This window comes from Diadema setosum, chromosome 4 (assembly GCF_964275005.1).
Source record: "Diadema setosum chromosome 4, eeDiaSeto1, whole genome shotgun sequence".
Classification (NCBI taxonomy): domain Eukaryota; kingdom Metazoa; phylum Echinodermata; class Echinoidea; order Diadematoida; family Diadematidae; genus Diadema; species Diadema setosum.
The window spans coordinates 16,302,593-16,323,309 of NC_092688.1; the positions used below are offsets into that span (position 1 = coordinate 16,302,593).

The 20,717-nt window shown below is 36.2% G+C and overlaps 1 protein-coding gene across 1 annotated transcript in view; it reads left to right on the top strand.

Annotated features, from left to right (window-relative positions):
- LOC140227655 (sialate:O-sulfotransferase 2-like) overlaps positions 1-20,717 on the top strand; it is a 90,362-nt gene that overhangs the window by 27,525 nt on the left and 42,120 nt on the right. Inside the window, exon 2 of the mRNA XM_072308071.1 lies at positions 4,122-4,242. Coding sequence (XP_072164172.1) covers positions 4,122-4,242 — 121 coding nt within the window. The remainder of the gene's footprint in view (positions 1-4,121; positions 4,243-20,717) is intronic.

Genomic DNA, 20,717 nt, shown 5'->3' on the forward strand with positions numbered 1-20,717 from the left:
GCAGTCGTATCGATTTCCGAATATGATATACCCAGTGCTATTGCTCTTCTCGGACGTTTGACACCGGAGTGGAAATGTCTAATCGGAAGGGCGGTATCATAATATATATATATATATGTGTGTGTGTGTGTGTGTGTGTGTGTGTGTGTGTGTGTGTGTGTGTGTGTGTGTGTGTGTGTGTGTGTGTGTGTGTGTGTGTGTGTGTGTGTGTGTGTGTGTGTGTGTGTGTGTGTGTGTATAAATTATATTTCTCAGCTTCGGGTTGCTAGATGTATCAGGGTGTAAACAAGAATAACATGTAATGATTACCCTGTAGAAATGTGGCCTTATCTCAATATTGAACATACTGTTTATGCATTATCACACAATGCCAATTAATTTCATTTTCAACATCACAAATTAACAAGGTATGCGAATATGATGACGATACAGTGAAATCAACCATCAATAATTACTCCTTTAGAAACAAGTATGCTTTCCGTATACGACACTGAAAGGTATACGTTTGAAACGTGTTCAGCGAGATGACGGAGGGTCCCACTGGAGGTCAGTGTCTATAATGTGCGGGTCCCTTCCAAGAAAATACGTATAAGTTGATGAGGAATAAATTTACAAATAGATTTAAAAAAAAACAGGTTAACAAACAAAATGAAGAAAATAGGCACAGAACATAGTGCGTGTGTTTGTGCATGTCTACATACGTGTTTATGAGATTGTGGTATCATTACACCACGTCCGAATGAGAATGTGTTGCACCTTTGCGTACGGATAAACTTTGAGACTAGAAAAGTCCAATCCATACACTGCCATATAAACCTCTTTGTCTTTATAAAAGATCATTTGAGCGTTAATCGCTTTAAAGGTACTGTTTACCACTGGGGGCAATGATTAAAAAAAAAATGTTGGAGTTATCACATTTGATGCATATAGGTCAGTAGTATCACAAAACATGCTACCGTTTATAACTTTAGCATTCAAGCCCGAAATATAAGGAGATATCACTATTTTCTCAATAAAACGTATGTAGACGGTTTATACTAGAAACAATTTTATTATAACTATTGTTCACATTTTGTACATACTTAACAATACTAAACATTGATTATACTGATTAAAATTTTTACATTGGGTGTTTTTATCCCTGACTCACGTTTTAGAACTGTTTCGAAGCACTAAAGCTGGGTTTTTGTTTCATCTGCAAATGGTAAATAATGCCTTTAATCCTCCGACAGCTCTCACTTTCCCTATCGCTACAAAGCTGTCTTAGGCATTTATTATACCTAGAGCGAATTTGTACAGGTTTATGGGGTGTATTCTCGTTTGAAGAGAAATCATGCTATCATACTGTGGCTTTAATTCTTGACATCCTACTTTCGTCACCCTAAGAAAAGTTGATAAATGTCTCAAATCACCATAGTGCCACGTGAAAGAGGTACGTAGTTTATCGGTAGTGACAGTTAAGTAGAGGGGAGGAAGAAGAGAAAGTAGAAGTACATCTTCTCATCACGGATTTCAGTTCAAAAAAAAAAAAAAATGTGATAAAATGAAGTCGTTGACCAGAGTCATTCAATTAAAAAAATAAAAAAGGAACCATGGAAGTTACAGGACACTAAAAAGACAATAGCCCTATAGGGAATGATTTATGTGCTTGTTATCATTGTCACCGCGGCTTTCATTATGTAGTGTTAAAAGAGCAATTATATAGTCTGCCTTTTCTTCTGCATATTCACTGCTGCCAGTTACAGATCTTTCTATATAGTATTTAGAAAGCAACAAGCGGACTAAGTACCAGCTTAACACCGCAATCATTCACAGAATCATGACTCCTACTTAAGTGTATGGTTTGTTTGTGAACTTGAATGTAATCCTTGTAGCGTACAGCCCTTTCTGAGGTTCTTCGAACAGTCTCGCAGGGCGACAGACGCAAAAGTCAAAACCACAAACAGCAGTGCTATTCACAAACATAATTATTGTCAGGTTCGTTTTATTCATGTATGAGAGGATTATGAGGACGAAAACGAGTGTATATAACATCTATACAAATATATATACGAATATATAAATATATACAATATAATATTATATATCTGTGTATGTATGTGTGTGTGTGTGTGGGAGAGAGAGAGAAAATGAGGGAGAGAGGATGCTCCATTCTGATTGCTAAATGCCCTCGTTATTCAGGATTAAATATATATATATATATATATATATATATATATATATATATATATATATATATATATATTTGAACAGTTATGATACAGGGACATAATTAGTATGTCTATTTGACTTTGTTCTTGAGTGACCACGGTTAGGTGAAGTGGTAACTCGCGCACAAATGGGTCAGCTTCGTTGGTGTAATGGTGATTAATATTTACTGTGCCCATCCATTTGATGCAGGCATCGCGTCTCGTATCTAGGCAACGCCATTAGCCATTCCCATCAGTGATTATAAGCACCTGCCTCGGTCATGGTCTCGCTGACTGAGTTTGGTCCGAGCGCTTTTGAAATTCAGTGACACGCGCTTTTCCTTCCACAATCCAGGCCACAAGAAGATAATACTGCTTTAAAAATGTATAGAGACTGATAAGCAATGGCATTGTATTCTCAGTGAGGATCTTGTGAGGGAATTGATCGGATCTGAGTTAGAGAAAGAAGACTTGAAGAATCCTTGCGTACCAGGAGGAGATTACCTTGAAGGATATGGACGATTGATGATTTTGAATGGTTGCAATCCATCTAGGGTGAACGATCCGTTTTCGACGCTTTTTTCTATCTACTTGTAGATACACACAATACTAATGTGCACAATACAATGAATAAACGAATACAACGGGGGAGGGGGAGATTATGTAAAAGTTAACACCAGCTAGATACATGAAAAATACACAAGAACAACATAATGGTTAATGGTGCAGCATTTTTTAGGTAGCAAAGCCCAAAACCAAGTTACAGCGCTAATGTTCTGCCTATCGTTGACCAAAGGAGATCAACGTAAACAAAGACGCAGACACACAGACACGGAGATACTGATGCCCTCATGCACACACAGACACACACACACACACACACACACACACACACACACACACACACACACACACACACACACACACAAGCATCATATGTTTACATGGAGATACACTAATATAGATTACAATTCCATACGTGCCTTATATAGGCCTACGTATACTTGACTACGGCGCAAGAATGAAGTAATGCCCTCACTTCATTCAAAATGTTTGCGTGTTGAGTGAGAATGGAATCTTTGGCGTGTTTTCCTACTTTTCCCCTGATTTGTCGGATTACCGGTATGTCGATATAACTTTTCCCCTAATTTTTCGGATTACCGGTATGTCGATATAGCAACAGACAGAGAATCTTCTAAACTACCTTAAAGTAGAAGTTACGCTTGATTATTGTACCTGACAGGCATAATACGTCCTTTAAAAAAAAACTTCCAACTGTAACTGCATGGATATATAAAATGAAATTACACAGAAATGAATAGCATTAAAATGATACTTTTTACTTATTGATCTCCTCTGATCTTATAGCTAAGAAGCCATTGATAGAAGAGGTCATTAAGAGAGAGAGAGAGAGAGAGAGAGAGGGATAGATAGATAGATAGAGAGAGAACCAAACTGGATCCTCGTGTAAAAGAATGAAATTATGTCAATGAATTCTTTGTTGCATATCAACATTCTTCTCTTGCTTTAATGTTGATCTCTTGCTGTTATTTCGAATTCATTTTGCATTGTATGGATGTGATTGTTTTTCTGTGACTTTTTTTTTAACATTCTATTTTTTTTTTTGGTAAGTTTAGTATCTTTGATGCTTGTCAGAGTAGGTGTTATGTCAGATTTCAATGCAGGCCCCCTAATACTTATTCATCTTATCCGGCTCCCTCGTTTGGCGCTCGTAGTTTTAGGCCTTTCTGTGCCACTCTACATGCAAAAACATTATATAAGAGGGATAATGTATACGAGATCCGTGTCTAAAGCTGCATGCATTTCTTAGAAAAGCAACATGCAGTGCAGTTTAATTTCCCTTATGAATTGCTCATCCATTAGCGAGGTTCTCTCATTCCGTCTTCACCTGTCCACTCTCTCCTCCTCCAGCCTCCTACCAGGGATGCTTCCCAGACTCGATCCATCCGCAGCAGCGGACGCTCAGAGGGGCCTTCACCAGTGACCTGCGGAGGATGACAGTCGAAACGTGCCTTCAATATTGTACTAAAAGGTATGTATACCCGTCTCCCATCACCTTAATTACTTGTTCTAGTTTCTGAAGATTCTCATATCTCCGTCCTTCCTCTTGTCACTGTCTGTCCATATCTTAAAGCGCATGTTACATTGCCTTCAATTAGATATAATAGAGTGAAATCCGACGAACAGGTTGAGAGATGCTCATTGAAATCGGACATAAATGAAGTTAATGAATTTGAATACCTGAATATAAAAGCGACCCAAGTCCGATTTCGGCTTTGAATACCCCTTGTGTGGTAATGTAAATGCAATGTATATCAAATATGATATGTAGATAATGATTCAATAATGAATGGTTTGCAGTTCAGTTTGCATACACTCATATCATTCCTATATCTCACAAAATAATGTAAAACTATTTAATATGATATTACATCCTGTGATGTCACGTTAGGCCATGACGTCATCACTTCGCAACTCTTCCCATTGGTTGATCAAAAAAAAATACGATTTAAATAATGTTTAACGATTTAAATAATGTTTGCTTGGCTACGAGAAGACTACGATGGCTTGTAACCTACATCTTACTCTTATCAATTTCAAGTAAGAAATTTCATTTCTTTGTGCTCATCGCAATGCGAAATTTCTGTTACGAAAATATGGCCGATGTTACGATTTTCACCCGTAGGGGAAAATACTTCAATAAAATTTTGAATTTTGAATATTACCCATAACTTTAAAACTTTTTTTTTTGAAATTAACTGAATAAAGACATACCTCAGTGTAATCAAAGAATATACGTCACTCAAAAAATCAATGAAAGTCATAGCTCCAGCCGCTCTCGTGACACGCAACAGGACAGATGGTATTGATCTATAATACGCAATTATAAATTCGCCGTCCTGAATCGAATGAGCACATAATGATAAGCACACACACACACACACACACACACACACACACACACACACATATATATATATATATATATATATATATATATATATATATATATATATATATATATTTATTTATTTATATATACATACACGAGACAATAATGAGGACAGACGATGTCGCAGGATGCCGACTGGTGGAAGCTTTCGACCTTGGGTCTTCTTCAGCTTTATTGTCTGTTTATACGAAATGAGATAGATGTTTTGAGCATAACAAATCATAATATGGAGTAATGAACATAATACATTGAGTACAATTTCAGCAACAGTTAACAGCTTCAGAGCATACTTGTCAACATAGCAATTGCAAGACATTCAACAATGTATTGCTGTAAGCAAATATATAATAATGGGTATATATCACAAAAAGGCATATCATACAATAAAGAATATTAAACAAAACTACACCATACATTTATTTACAGCAATACCATTGTTGAATGTCTTGCAATTGCTATGTTGCCAAGTATGCTCTGAAGCTGTTAACTCATGCTGAAATTGTACTCAATGTATTATGTTCATTACTCCATATTATGATTTGTTATGCTCAAAACATCTATCTCATTTCGTATAAACAGAAAATAAAGCTGAAGAAGACCCAAGGTCGAAAGCTTCCATCAGCCGGCATCCTGCGACATCGTCTGTCCTCATTATTGTCTCGATTATATTCTTCCAAAGATGACAGAGGCGTACGGTACGAGTATCAGCATCTTCCCACTATCTCCATACATTTCTCTTATTCAGTCTACTACTCACGTCACGTCTTATGTCATGTTTACGTTTCCTGTACGCATGTTTGCTCTTGATGATAGTTCGACTTTCTATGACTCTGGCATTGTATACGACCACAGGAGCGGTTTGAATAAAGTGCAAATGCCATTTTTTCCCAGATGCCAGTTATGTAGAAATGTTTTGACATTTCAAAGCGCGGGAATCATGCCAGGTGCTATATCATGGGTTGATTGGCAGGGAAAGATACGAGGGCAACGTGGGTATATTGCTTTGTCAATTCAAAAGGAAAGGGTGGGTGAGGCAAGTAGTTGTGTGCATGAAAGATGCAGTCAGGTTGCAGGCTGATTTGCCCTCAAATCCGAATATGGAGACATTTTCTAGGGTTCACTCTGAATATACACTCCGTCTTGTCATACGTACATCAGATCGTGTTTTTCAGACATATTTATATCTATTGCATTAAGTCGTCTCTCTACCCAACCATTTGTGACCTTGCATACACATACCAATCAATGTAATGATTCGCAATCTCATTTGACCTGTTTGCTCCAGTAGCCGTAAATGCAATCAGAGAATGTTTTGTCATGACGTGGCAGTCGATGAAATGTGGGCTGCGTTTTTGATGTATAGGAGGAGGTCCCTTGTACAGGCGCACATTGCAAATATCGACGTACAGATGGTCCCACTGTCATGTGCCCTTTATGCATATTGATCGCAGTCTATAATGCATGTAAACGTTTTAACTCACAAAGTCAACTGAAGTCACGCTGTTTTCACTGCCGATTAGTAATGCAGAAAATCCCCGGTGCTTTTTTTTTTTTGTCTCGATGTTTAATAAAATGCCCTCATTCTTGAAATAAATTGATTAAAGCGACGGCAAATTAGTCTCTCATGCCCGGCAGAAAATAACGCCACTCAATTTGGCGCCAAGCTTCTTCTTTAAACAAGAGTTGGACGCATTATAGATACAGCCGACATGGCACTCATGTGGCTCATTAGCATAATCGCGCCCTGCATTTCGAGGCTGGCATTTCGGGTTGGAGGAGGGGGGCGTGTGAGCGTGACTTGAATGGAGAAAGATATGGCGCCTCGGCAAGATGTGTCGGAGATTGAGAAACGTGAGCCCCCCGAACACAGATTGGAGGTCTTGTGCACAGGTCTCGCGCAAAAACGACAGTCTGCAATAATTATTGTTAGCTACACTCATATTCACGACACATCTCACACCAACTCGCAATCTCTCAATCTCCACAAGATGTGCATCTGTATCTATTTATATCTCTGTCTGTGTGTCTGTTTGTCTGTCTGTCCCTATCTCTCAAAATGTATGCATTATACATACGTACAAAAGCATTCTCTCTGTTTGTATCATGTATATCTATGTGCACAATGTTTGTGTGCATAATATCCATATGATTGTAATGAAGAAACTTAACCGAAAAGATGTACCTGTCAAAGACACGTAGATTTGCATACATACACAAACACACACACACACACACACACACACACACACACACACACACACACACACACACACAAACACACACACACACACACACACACACACACACACACATATATATGTATATATATATATATATATGTATATATATATAAAGTAGATGTACATATGTTATAGCATGTATAGTATCATGTCTCTGACTTTGTATTTCTGCTTCGCAATATATTATCTTTTCCTTTGTCCCTTGATTGACCACGTTTCTCTGCATAATTCAGTTAACAATTCATCATCATCCCCTTACCGAATCCCTTCAACTCAATCATGATGTGTCCTGCTAACCTGTTTTTACGGAACCCCTTTTGTCTCTCTCTCTCAAGACATCACAAGAAACCTTGGCCCCTATAGTGACTCCCATCTCTCATTCTCTCAACAACAAAAAATCTTCTCGCGTGTTATACACAGTGCATGCATGTTGCTCTCCTGACCCAGCTTTCCCTTCAATCCACTGTGCCGAGGCCACCGCGGTCCCACGCGCTGTAAAATGCATCACTTACTGCAGTCCCGCACGCCGAAAGCCAATCAATACGGGAGAATGGAGTGACGGAGGCCTGTTTGGTTCTCTCCAGCACGTGCATGATTCGCGTGTTTTCCTCCGTTTTTCGCCGCATCCTCTCCCTCTCCCTCTCACTCTCACCTCTGTCTTTCGCCAAATATCTTTCTCTTTCTCACACTCTAGCTCTCCTTCTCTTACTTTCTTTCCCTCTCGCTGCATTTCAGCATAATCATGATAAAAACAAAAACAAAAACAAAAAGGCAGCCTCTTGCACTGATGGACATATCGACTGTGGGCCCTAATACTCCGATTTCACTGTGACAACCATAACAGGTGTGTAAATAATATCTAACCATATGTCATGCTAGTATACATGCTTTGAGTGGGTGGATTTCAGCCAATCTAGTATATATTACATCCTATCGCACCTACAGGTCATAGAAATTAACTTCCAGGTTTCATCTAATTTAACAACCAGTATTCATGAAATCACATGGCATGTTATAAGATAAGAAAGATATATCGGATGAGAGTATTCTTTCCCGCGTCTTGGAAATGCATTAGATTGACACGTTCTCTCCCCCCCCCCCCCCCCCCCTCCTCGTGTGCATGCTTACGCGGTATTTTCGAAGTCTGTGTTAGATTATGGTTTAAATTTACATAAAGAAATTGTTTAATTTGTCATAATCGTGTGTGTGTGTGTGTATGTGTTTGTGTGTAATGTTATATACAATATCAACCCACCGAAATATGGTTTCTGGGGTAATGGGGTAATGACCCGTCAAAAAGAGGTGTCGGGAAAAAAAAAATAGTCGCCAGTGGTTCAGATACACTATGGAACCAGATTATGTATGGCTGCAGACTTACGTAATTCTATGATCGCCAGTTTGATTCATTGTCTCCTTCTTTATTCGTGCTGTTGTTTGTTTCTTTGTTTGTTTGCTTTGGAGCGAAAATTAGTCATGTTTCTGTCGGATTATGTGGTGTTCAGAGAGCATTGACGAGTTTTACATCTTCAGTAGATAGGAAACCACTATGGCCGTGCATATTCGTATGGTAGCATCACAAAAGATGGTCTAAAGGATGTTTAGAATTAGTCCATGGACTAAAACAAAACTTCAAGACCCTAACAGGATACTGTCCTTGCACACGAGCACGTCAGCGTGCGTTCTCGTGTAGGTTGGCGTCATGCGGATTTACGCATTCGAATCTCGCGTATAGAATCCACGGACTAAAAAAATTTGCTCATGTCGGATAATGTGATTAATTCACTGCTTCGCAGTTATATCACTGATTCAGATGGAATTAATAAGGACAGAATAAGGCCAGGCACTATTTTTTATACGCAATTTTGAAACTCTGAAGAGACATAACATTTCAGGGCCCAGTTTCATAAAGCTGCTCGTAAAGTTACGAGCAACTTACGAGCGACTGGTGATCAGTTCTGATGTGCTATACTATCAGAATGTCCATAGTTCAGTACAAGAACTGATCACCAGTCACTCGTAAGGCGTTCGTAACTTTACGAACAGCTTTGTGAAACACCCCCCAGGTAATATTATAATTATGATTTAGTCTCTCGATAGTATTCAACACTGCAGTGACTTTATACTTGAAAGCCTTGTTAAACTTTGTCAACTGAGATGAATACAACGATTATTCAAAAATAGATTTAAAAAAGCAGTAAACTTTCCGTGTTCTCCAAGTTACGCTGTTCAGGATATCTTTGAGCAAATGATTACCATGATAAATGGTAAATCCGGTCACCCATAGACATTTTATACTCCTTTTTTTAACATTTAGCGATCGTTTTATCTTGCCATTGCAGTAGTTAAACACACTATCAGTGATGCCGGTAGCATGTGGGATTGTGTTGCTCAAAGACTGAAAACAGAATTGAATATGCCTTCAGGCTTAGGTATCTAAATGTTTACTCGAAATTTTTCATCGAATGTCTAATGTATTAAGGGACCACTCTAAGTGAGAATACCTAGTTTCAAAAAGACTGCCAATCTCGTCACCAGAAAAGTACAATTTTGCATTGCTTTCTAGTTTTAAATGGTTTAACCATCGTGAACTGTTGTTTATGCTTCTTTGACTGGGTGGCATAGAAGGGGGAGGGGGTTCTCCCACCAAACGAGGGAAGTTGCATGACTATCAGTCTTATAAATCATAGATTTGTAGTACCGCCTCGCTAGTGCCTCGTCATGTGATACACAGAATGCGTGAATGCTGAAAATTTTGCTTCCATAAATCATGATACGTACGTGATGCCCCAGAAGGAGGAATCTGGCTATAATTCAGCTTGAATGAAAGAAAAGCGTTGTTGTTCTTATTGTTATTGTCTTTTTAAAAATTTCACATTGTGTATCATCTGCGTCAGCTATAGCGGAGGCACGTAAGCAATACTTCGTTGAGTTACGACCTGTCTTAAAGAAATGGATGGAATAAGGAGCGTGTCTAATTGTGTCATCGTCGTTTATACGGTTTCTTAAAAAGAAAAAAAAAATCCTGTTAACGTGAGGAAATGCGGATATCAACTCGATTATCCTATTATCGTGATAATCATATAAAATTCATCGGACATGAACAAGACGGCGCATCATAGTTGCGCTCGTACGGATGATAGTATTCACACAATGAACATACAATTACATTTTTTCGTATTTTCATATTCAGATGGGAAAAAGAAGAAAGTACTAGAAATAGCAGAAAAACAAACCCTTTTCTTGCTTAAAGAAAATGCAGAACCACTGTAATACCTTTCACGTGCAGTGCAGTTGAATGTGGATGTACATCCACTGAAAAAAAAAAAAACACAAGGGGGAAGTGGCAGACTATACTGTATTTCGTAGGAATGAGGGAGATAACTAACTTTCGTACGGCTTGGTCCCTGTCTCTATCAATAACTGTCTCTCATTGTGATTCTATGAAAAGCCTTGTACACAGAGTTAGACCGATTGTCAGCGTCAAATAGCGCGGCACAGTGCGTATCAGTCCTTGAATGAGCTATAGGTATAAATTTTATGCAAGTACCCGGAATGCCAATTCGGTTTTAATGGAATAATTATGTCGTATAGATGAGATATTCATGCTTGAATAAAATCTGCTCTCCAAGTATACAACATTTTAAAAAAATACCGACAAGGCAAGGTATTCAACTTGAAACAATAAGCTGAAAGCTACTTATTCTACTTAATTTGAGAGCATGTATAGTTGGAGAGAAAGAGTTCCTGGATATAAAGCTGGCTAGCTTGTCAGCACAATTTCTTACTAGATGCAGAAACGCCAAAACAAAACAGGAGTTGAAACTCTTCCCCACCCCCTCAAAAAGAAAAGAAAAGAGAAAATCATCAACAACAACGACAACAGAGGCATCTCATTAAGACATGTTCATACTCTGTGCCTTGCTATTCTGTGTCCGATAGAGGCTGTACAAAACAATAATAGTAATGGAATGTGTTAGAAGCGCATTAAAAAAAATGATGCTTCATGAGTTGAAGACAATGTGTAATGTGACTTTCATAGTCAAAACCAACGTACACGGATTCACCAACCGTCTACGACAACAGTATCGAGCATAATAATCTACTTGAGTCATGAATAATGTAGCACAAGAGTGAAAAGGCAGCAAAGAAATGAATTTATATAGATTGGAAACAAACAGAATGAGACAAGAATGGAGAACAAGTTCTTCGAAAATGTGGAAAATGATATCGAGATCGTAAACGAATAAGCTTGAATCACATCATGCATGGAATAATGGATATACTGAACAGGTATATACACTACCTGTCCTAGTGTTGTCTTTCAGTGATTTTACGGTATATACTGATGGATATTACTTCACAAAAACAGAAGCCCGTCTTCATAATCATGATCGTACCCAATATCATCGCAATAATTGTGATGATAATAATTATGATAGATAACAAGGCAGTGACCTCCACCCATAAAACTCTTAGAATGGCTGGCAAGCCAGAATGACACGAAACTTACCTCCTTTTTTTTACCGAATCTTGCCAATAATAGATCCAATTGCGAGGGACCATTTCACCAATGAGCTTTTTCTCTCATCCTGGTAGGAGGGGGGGGGGGGGGGGGCTGAGAAGGTTCTCTTCTGGATATTGATCCCAAGTTTTCAGTAACCCTCGTTTCCAAATCGTTTGGATGAATTTTTATCTGCTTTAGAAGTGTTTAGAGATGGAAAATGATTTGGTGTGCTCCTCGAGTAAATAATTCAGTTCAATTCGAAGCATTTATTTCAACATACATGTATTAAATTAGAATGCTTACGGAATTAAAAAATTTTCAGCTTGCCAAAAAAAAAGAATAGATACATTATAATACATTGAAAGTCAAGGAATCAGCAGTGTTAGCACTGCTCTTTTAGAAAACCCTGCCATTATCATTATCCCAACATGCAGTATACAAGGTGCCCATTCTTACACATGGGACGTGGAGACATGGTTTGAAATACTCTGCCCCTAACTATAGACAGGGGTTAGTCTTATCGCAGCAAGCTTATAATGTGACCCGTTGTCGCGGTGCCCTGATGGAGTCGCTTATCGTACAACATAATTACGAAAAGGGATAGAACTAAATACTTTTAGTAAAAAACATTTCTAACTCTTGCAGCGGGACGTTGAACTTTTGATATCGAAGGACATTTCACCCTCATAATTATTCTCCATCTCAATTACAATATTCTGCAATTTTCCTTATACATTTGGGGTATGCGACTTTATCGGGGTATTGTGCCGACGGGTCACATCAGTGTATTCTCCCATTCTAATCAAATTACTATCGATCGATCTCTTATTCCAATTGATTTATGTAGTCAAAACACCAGTGATACTATCATAGTGTATTGAATTATTCAAATTCAGTTGTTGTTTTTTATTGTATGTGCGAAAAGGGGTAAAAACGCATGATACTAGATACATGCACCTTACTGTTTGCTTCATTATTCTTATTGTGTGCGAAAAGGGGCAAAAACGCCATATCTGTAGCCTTTTGGTTTTTGTTTCAATTGATAATTTTATGTCTTTGTTCAAACGCATGATACTAGATACATGCATTTTACTGTGTGCTTCATTATTATGCATGCAACATAGGCAACATCCATCATTAAAGTTTTGTTGCACCCGATCGTGCAAGACACACGATTCATTTTCAATTTTCATGGTCGATCGATCTACTTATAATCGACCAACTTATTGATCGATCTACTTATTCCACTTGATTTACGAAGTTAAAACACCAGTGATACTATCATAGTGTACTGAATTATTCAATTCAGTTGTTGTTTTTCTTTTTGTGTGCGAAAAGGGGCAAAAACGCCATATCCGTAGCCTTTTGGTTTTTGTTCCAATTGATAATTTTATGTCTTTCTTCAAACGCATGATACTAGATACATGCACCTTACTGTTTGCTTCATTATTGTACATGCAACATAGGCAACATCCATCATTAAAGTTTTGTTGCACCCGATCGTGCAAGACGCACGATTCATTTTCAATTTTCATGATCGATCGATCTACTTATAATCGATCAATTTATCGATCTACTTATTCCACTTGATTTATGAAGTTAAAACACCAGTGATACTATCATAGTGTACTGAATTATTCAAATTCAGTTGTTGTTTTTCTTATTGTGTGCGAAAAGGGGCAAAAACGCCATATCTGTAGCCTTTTGGTTTTTGTTTCAATTGATAATTTTATGTCTTTGTTCAAACGCATGATACTAGATACATGCATTTTACTGTGTGCTTCATTATTATGCATGCAACATAGGCAACATTCATCATCAAAGTTTTGTTGCACTCGATCGTGCAAGACGCACGATTCATTTTCTTTTTTTGTTTTAAAGAATATTTTATTCTTCATCAATGGAAACATAATATACAAATAAATTGATACAAAAATCTCCGGACCAATTTTATAGTCCTTTTCAACCTTGGATGCAACACTGATACCAAAACTTTACATCGGTTTAACATGTTTTGATACACTCTGGTACATTTTTTTTCACAATCAATATATACAATCCATATAAACATCTCTTCTTTTCTAGTTTTACATTACTAATTCTATCAATCTCTTAACAATTTTTTTCTTTCATTACATAGTAATTTCTATTAACTGAATCAATTACCCCAAAAATATTTCTTTTCAGCTTTCCTACAATCCAACCTAAATTATCAATATCCATTGATTGAAGTTTTTTGTTAAAAAAACAAAACAAAAACAACCCCCCTCGCCACCCCCCTACTCAATACCCCCGTCCATTCTCCCTCTTACTTACCCACCCCATCCCCCCTCCCCCTTCCAAAACCCCCATCACAACTAAACCTCAAAAGCAACTGAAACCTGTGTGTCCTGACTTAGATTATAACACTTAATACGAGTGCGTGGAAAAGGCATTTCGTGGTGGATGTGCGGCAGACCATACTCTGTTAAAACGTAAAGCAAATTCTCAATTCTTTTTCCAGTTTTCCCACTTTCGTAAATGTATTGACAACGTATTACGTATAACTGCTAATTTTTCTTCTTCTAACCTATCCTGCTCTATAGACCTTTTAATGAAATATTCCGTTGGGGGTGTCTTATTTTCCCTTCCTAAAAAAAGCAATTTCTTCACCAAAATTATAACATGGTTAACTAACTGAGCTTTTCCTTTATCTGGTAGCTCTATGCCAAAAAAGATCTCTTCCCAACTCAACTGTTGCAGATCCACATATTCAAAGAAAGTACTACATTTTCCCCAAACTTTCCTAGCAAAATCACATGTATAAAATATATGTTTATACGTCTCTTCCTCATTATGACAAAAAGAACATAAATTATCATTTACGAACTTAAACTGAAATAATTGATGATTTGTGTATACTATTCCATGCAATAATCTATATTGGAAATCCCTCAAAGCAGAACTCAAAGTGCTACTTCTTATCCTACTAAAAATACATTTTATATCTCTATTAGAAAAATCACAAAAATATAAATTTCTCATTTTTTCTATCACCGAAGAATCATCACTTACTTTCTTCACTAATTCAACATAAATGTCCTTAGAGGTAATCTTTTCCAGAGGAATTTCCTTCCCGTTTCTTATAAAAGTCATTTCATCTACATTTGTATTCTTCTCTATCTCTGTGTTCTCTGTATTCCTTTTCCAACCAACCGGAAGCGCATCATATATCTTTTGAATACTCAAAATATTCAAATAATTAAATCCTTTATTATAAAAATATTCAACCGAAAATAATTTACCATTCCTATCCATTATATGTTCCAATCTAAAACATTTTTTCAAAAACAATTTTTCATCAAAACTGCATTTTCCCTCAATACGAATCATTTTATTATTAAACAAAACTTCCTTCCTTATTTGATTATAATTACCTCTGAAATCCCTTGTTTTCACCCATGTTTTCAACAGATCCCTGTAAAATTCCGGTATAGACAAATTCAAAAGATAAATAAAATAGTTACAACAAAATATAAATTTACCTCCAATATGTTTAGTAACAAACTGAAAATATTGTTTCCATTTCATTTCTTGTTTACCATAAAATAACCTTTTAACCCACATTACTCTTTGAGCGTCGATTAATGATGAAAAATGCATAAATTTTACTCCCCCGCGTTCATAATCTAATACCAACACAGTTTTTTTAATTTTTGGTTTCCCTTGCCAAATAAATTCCCAAACAACCAAATCCAGTTCTTTATATACCCATTCTGGCAAAGGAGTTAAAGACCCCACATATATCAATTTAGAATAAATAAAAGTCTTCAATAACTGAATTTTACCAACTAATGTCAAATCTCGTTGCTTCCACCATATTAATAATTTCTTTATTTTACTAAGTATTTCTTTATAATTCAATTTTTCTTTCACCTCTGGATCCAAAGTAAAATATACCCCTAAAATCTTTAACTCCGTCACTTTTTGTCCAAAAGAAAAATCATAAGCACTATCTTTACTACTTCCCAATTCCAACACTTTTATCTTATCTTTATTAAGTTTAAGTCCAGAGACCCGTTGAAAACAATCAAAAATAAATTCGATCCTCTTGATTGACTCAAGATCTTGTACCAAAAATGTAATATCATCCGCATAAAGCACTTGTCTAACTTCATTCCCTCCAAAACATAACCCTGAAATCTCCTTGTCTTTTCTTATCGAATGCGCTAACACTTCTATACATAAAATAAACAGATAGGGTGACAGTGGATCCCCTTGTCGAACCCCCTTTTCTATCTTAAAATACCCTGTCGACTTACCCCCGTTAAAAACACAGCTAAGAGCATTATTATAAAGAGTAGAAATCCATTTTCGGAATACAGGTCCAAAACCAAAATATATCAAGGCCTGTTGTAAAAAACTGTGAGCAACGGAATCAAAGGCTTTTTCGAAATCAATTGCAACCAAATAGCCTGGTAACTTAAAGTGGGAAGTATGGAAAATCATGTCATCAATAATACGTATTGCTTCCCCTATATATCTACCTTTCAAAAACCCCAATTGATCTTCCATTATAATTTCCTCTAAAACCTCTGTAATTCTCATTGTTAAAACTTTAGAAAGAATTTTATAATCCACATTTAATAAAGAAATAGGTCTATAATTCTTAATCTGCAAAACATCTTTACCTTCTTTTGCAATTAAAATAATCATTGCTTGTCTTTGGGAAGCCGATAGTTCCCCATTATGATACGCTTCATTTAAAGCTTCTACTACTAATTGTCCGATAACCGGCCAAAATATTCTATAAAATTCAAACAATTCAAAATTTTCAATTTTCATGATCGATCGATCTACTTACAATCGATCAATTTATCGATCTACTTATTCTACCTGATTTATGTACATTATGTAGTTAAAACACCAGTGATACTATTATAGTGTACTGAATTATTCAAATTCAGTTGTTTTTGTTTTTTTTTATTGTGTGCGGAAAGGGGTAAAAACGCCATATCCGTAGCCTTTTGGTTTTTGTTCCAATTGATAATTTTATGTCTTTGTTCAAACGCATGATACTAGATGCATGCACCTTACTGATTGCTTCTTATCATGCATGCAGCATAGGCAACATGCATCACTAAAATTTTGTTGCACCCGATCGTCCAAGATGCATGAGTCATTTTCAATTTTCAAGAGAAGCTTGAAATTTTCAAATGTTTACGGTTCCAAGATGTTTATTTACATAATAACAAGTCACAAACCTGTTCCAACAACTATCTGTTGGGGTATCGGAAATTAAGAATTAGTGAGACTGTAAATGATATCTATATTTTTTCTGATATTCCTCGCATTCATACTATCGTGAATTTAGTTTTGAGAATCGCTACAGTATCTTATGCCAGATTTTGTTTCTTGCGAATTTTTGATGTATATATTTCTCGAACAATTACAGTCATATTCGACGACTTTTAGTATTCATTAATTCTGAACTATTTCTTCGTATTATTCCAATTTACAAATTTCTACAAACTTCTACTGAACAAAATAATAAGTTTTGTCCTAAATTATCATATAAAGATATTTATCAGAGACTTGTAATATTTCCTGCACTTCACAAAGATAGTCTGCCATAACTGTCCGAATCCAGTAAAGCTAAACATTTTGTATCTTTCCCTCTCGCACGCGAGATGCACACACACAATAGGCAACCTTCCACTCATTCACTTGCACTCACCCACAGTACGACGCGCGTCTGTGTTCAATGGCCTCCATTTCTTCCATCGTGTTCTCCTTTGAATAATGAATAACGAACCTGCACCCGAAGCTGAGGACCAATATTTAACAGATCATCATAGTGAATACTTCACAATTGACGAATTCAATTCCGAATTTTGCCCCCAAACTGGAAATGACAGTCGATCTGTTCACAGTTTTTCCATAGATAAATACTTCAGCCTCATTCATATCAATTCACGAAGCTTGAATAAGAACTTTGAATCAATCGAAACGCTCTTAAACTCTCTTCACCATTTTGCCTTTTCCGTAATAGGAATTTCTGAAACTTGGTTGCATTATGTCTCCCCAAATATGTTTAGTATTCAAAATTATGATATGATTCGTGCAGATAAAAGGACTGGAAGAGGAGGTGGAGTAGCCTTGTATATACATAATCAACTTCGTTACAAACTCCGACCTGACTTATCCATTAATGGTGTTGAAAGTTTATTCGTCGAAATTATAAATGATAAAACTAAAAATATTATTATAGGTATTATCTATAGATCACCAAATAACGAAATAGATTTATTTCTAGACAGCATTGAAATTTTTTCAAATACAATTATTCATGAAAATAAAAGTTTGTTCTTAATGGGGGATTACAATATTGATTTACTAAGTACGACAAACCATAATTCTTCTAGATTTCATAACACATTATCATTAAGTAGTCTTTATCCTCACATTAATAAGCCTACGAGAATCTGTAACACCACGTCAACTGAGACTTTAATCGACAACATCTTCTCTAACATTATTGATAAAAACTATACTAATGGCATACTTTATTCAGATATATCTGATCATCTTCCAATATTTACCATTCACGAGCAGATTGGAAACGTTCAACCAAAACAAAAATGCTATAGAACGCGAAGAAAAGAATCTGACGAAAATATTAATTCATTAATATCTGATTTATCACGCGAACAATGGCAAGATGTGACTTCGGTCAATGACGCGAATTTATCTTACGAAATGTTTTTGCATAAATTTCTTTATTATTATAATAATCGTATTCCCTTAGTTAATGAGAACAATCGCGCAAAAACAAAACAACCATGGATTACCAAAGGGCTAATGCGTTCTATACTCACCCGTAATCGCTTATATAAAATGTCCTTACGTAAACCAACACCACAGAACAAAGCAAAATACAGAACATATCGAAATACATTAACCACATTAATCCGGGCATCTCGAAAGCGATATTATTCAGACATACTAGAATCAAATAAGGACAGTAAATCCAAACTGTGGCGAACTATCAATGACCTTATTAAGAATAAAAAGAAAGAACTCCCGACCGTCTGACCGTTATTTCCGAAAATGACCAAGATATTAACGACCCTGAAATCATTGCAAATTGTTTTAATAAGTTCTTTACCAACATAGGCCCCAATCTCGCCTCAACAATACTTCCAAACGCTGGAAATTTTACAGATTACCTTCCAGAAAGTAATAATAATTCTTTATTCTTTACTCCCACGAATGAAAATGAAATACTGAATATTGTTCGATCTTTTAAGTCGAGTAGATCTTGTGGCCACGATGGATTAAGTATGCATTTACTAAAACAAATAATACATTTCTTAGTAACCCCCATAGTACATATTTGTAACTTATCATTATCTACTGGGATCTTCCCAAATTCTTTAAAGATTGCGAAAGTAATCCCTATTCACAAAAAAGATGATGCGTCCCAAATAAAGAATTATCGTCCAATTTCATTATTGCCCGTCATTTCCAAAATCCTTGAAAAGATTGCACATGAACGTTTGTATAAGTTTCTGGTTGATAACCACATTTTAAATCCTAACCAATTTGGCTTTCGCAAAGGTTTTTCTACAGATTTTGCAATCATTCAAACTTGTGACAAAATTATCGATTCTATTGCGAACAAACAGCACGTGATAGGAGTTTTTATGGACCTGAGCAAGGCCTTTGATACAATAGACCATGGAATTTTATTAAAAAAGCTACATAATTATGGCATAAGAGGAATAGTTCTTTCCTGGTTCCGAGATTATTTATCCCAACGTCAGCAATACGTAGCATTTCATTCAAGTACCTCGCTTAAGTCATATATTACTTGCGGTGTACCACAGGGATCCATTTTAGGACCTCTACTTTTTCTTATATATATCAACGATATCATAAATTCCTCAACCCTTCTCACCTATGTATTATTCGCGGACGATACCAGTGTCTTCTACTCTCACAACTGTTTAAACACACTAGTTGATATACTTAATTCTGAGCTTGCAAAAATTTCTACATGGTTTAAATGCAATAAATTATCACTAAATATAGATAAAACGTGTTTTATAAACTTCAATACTTCACATTTGCAACCGATAATGCCTAATAACATTATTATTGATGGTATGCCCATTATTGGAAAAAAAATCAACCAAGTTCTTAGGGGTAACCCTTGACTCCAACTTAAATTGGAATAACCACATTGACAATATAACCACATTAATATCCAAAGCCATTGGAATACTTCGGAGATTAAAATATTTTGTAACGGAAAAAGTACTCATTATGTTATACAATGCATTAATCTTACCGTACATTAATTATTGTAATGTTGTCTGGGGAAACTGTAATAAAACCAAAGTAAATGTTATTTTTCTTTTACAGAAAAAGGCAATAAGAATATGTACCAACTCACATTATCTAGAACATACTGATCCATTATTCCTTAGACTAAAAGTTCTTAAAGTTGACGATATACATAAATTTCAAACAGCAATATTTATGTTCAAATACACGCAAAATCTACTCCCACTCTTCCACAACGCATTTTCCCTTAACAGGGATGTCCATGCTTACCCCACGCGCCATCGTAATGATTTCCATTTGAATAACCCTAAACTCCTATTAGCTCAAAAATCAATTCGGCATAACGGGCCTGATATTTGGAATTCACTCCCTCTCCACATAAAACAGTGCACTTCTCTCTATTCCTTTAAGGCAAATACAAAGAAATATTTCTTGGCACAATATCATACGGTACAGTAATCATTAAACATGTACCTCTTATA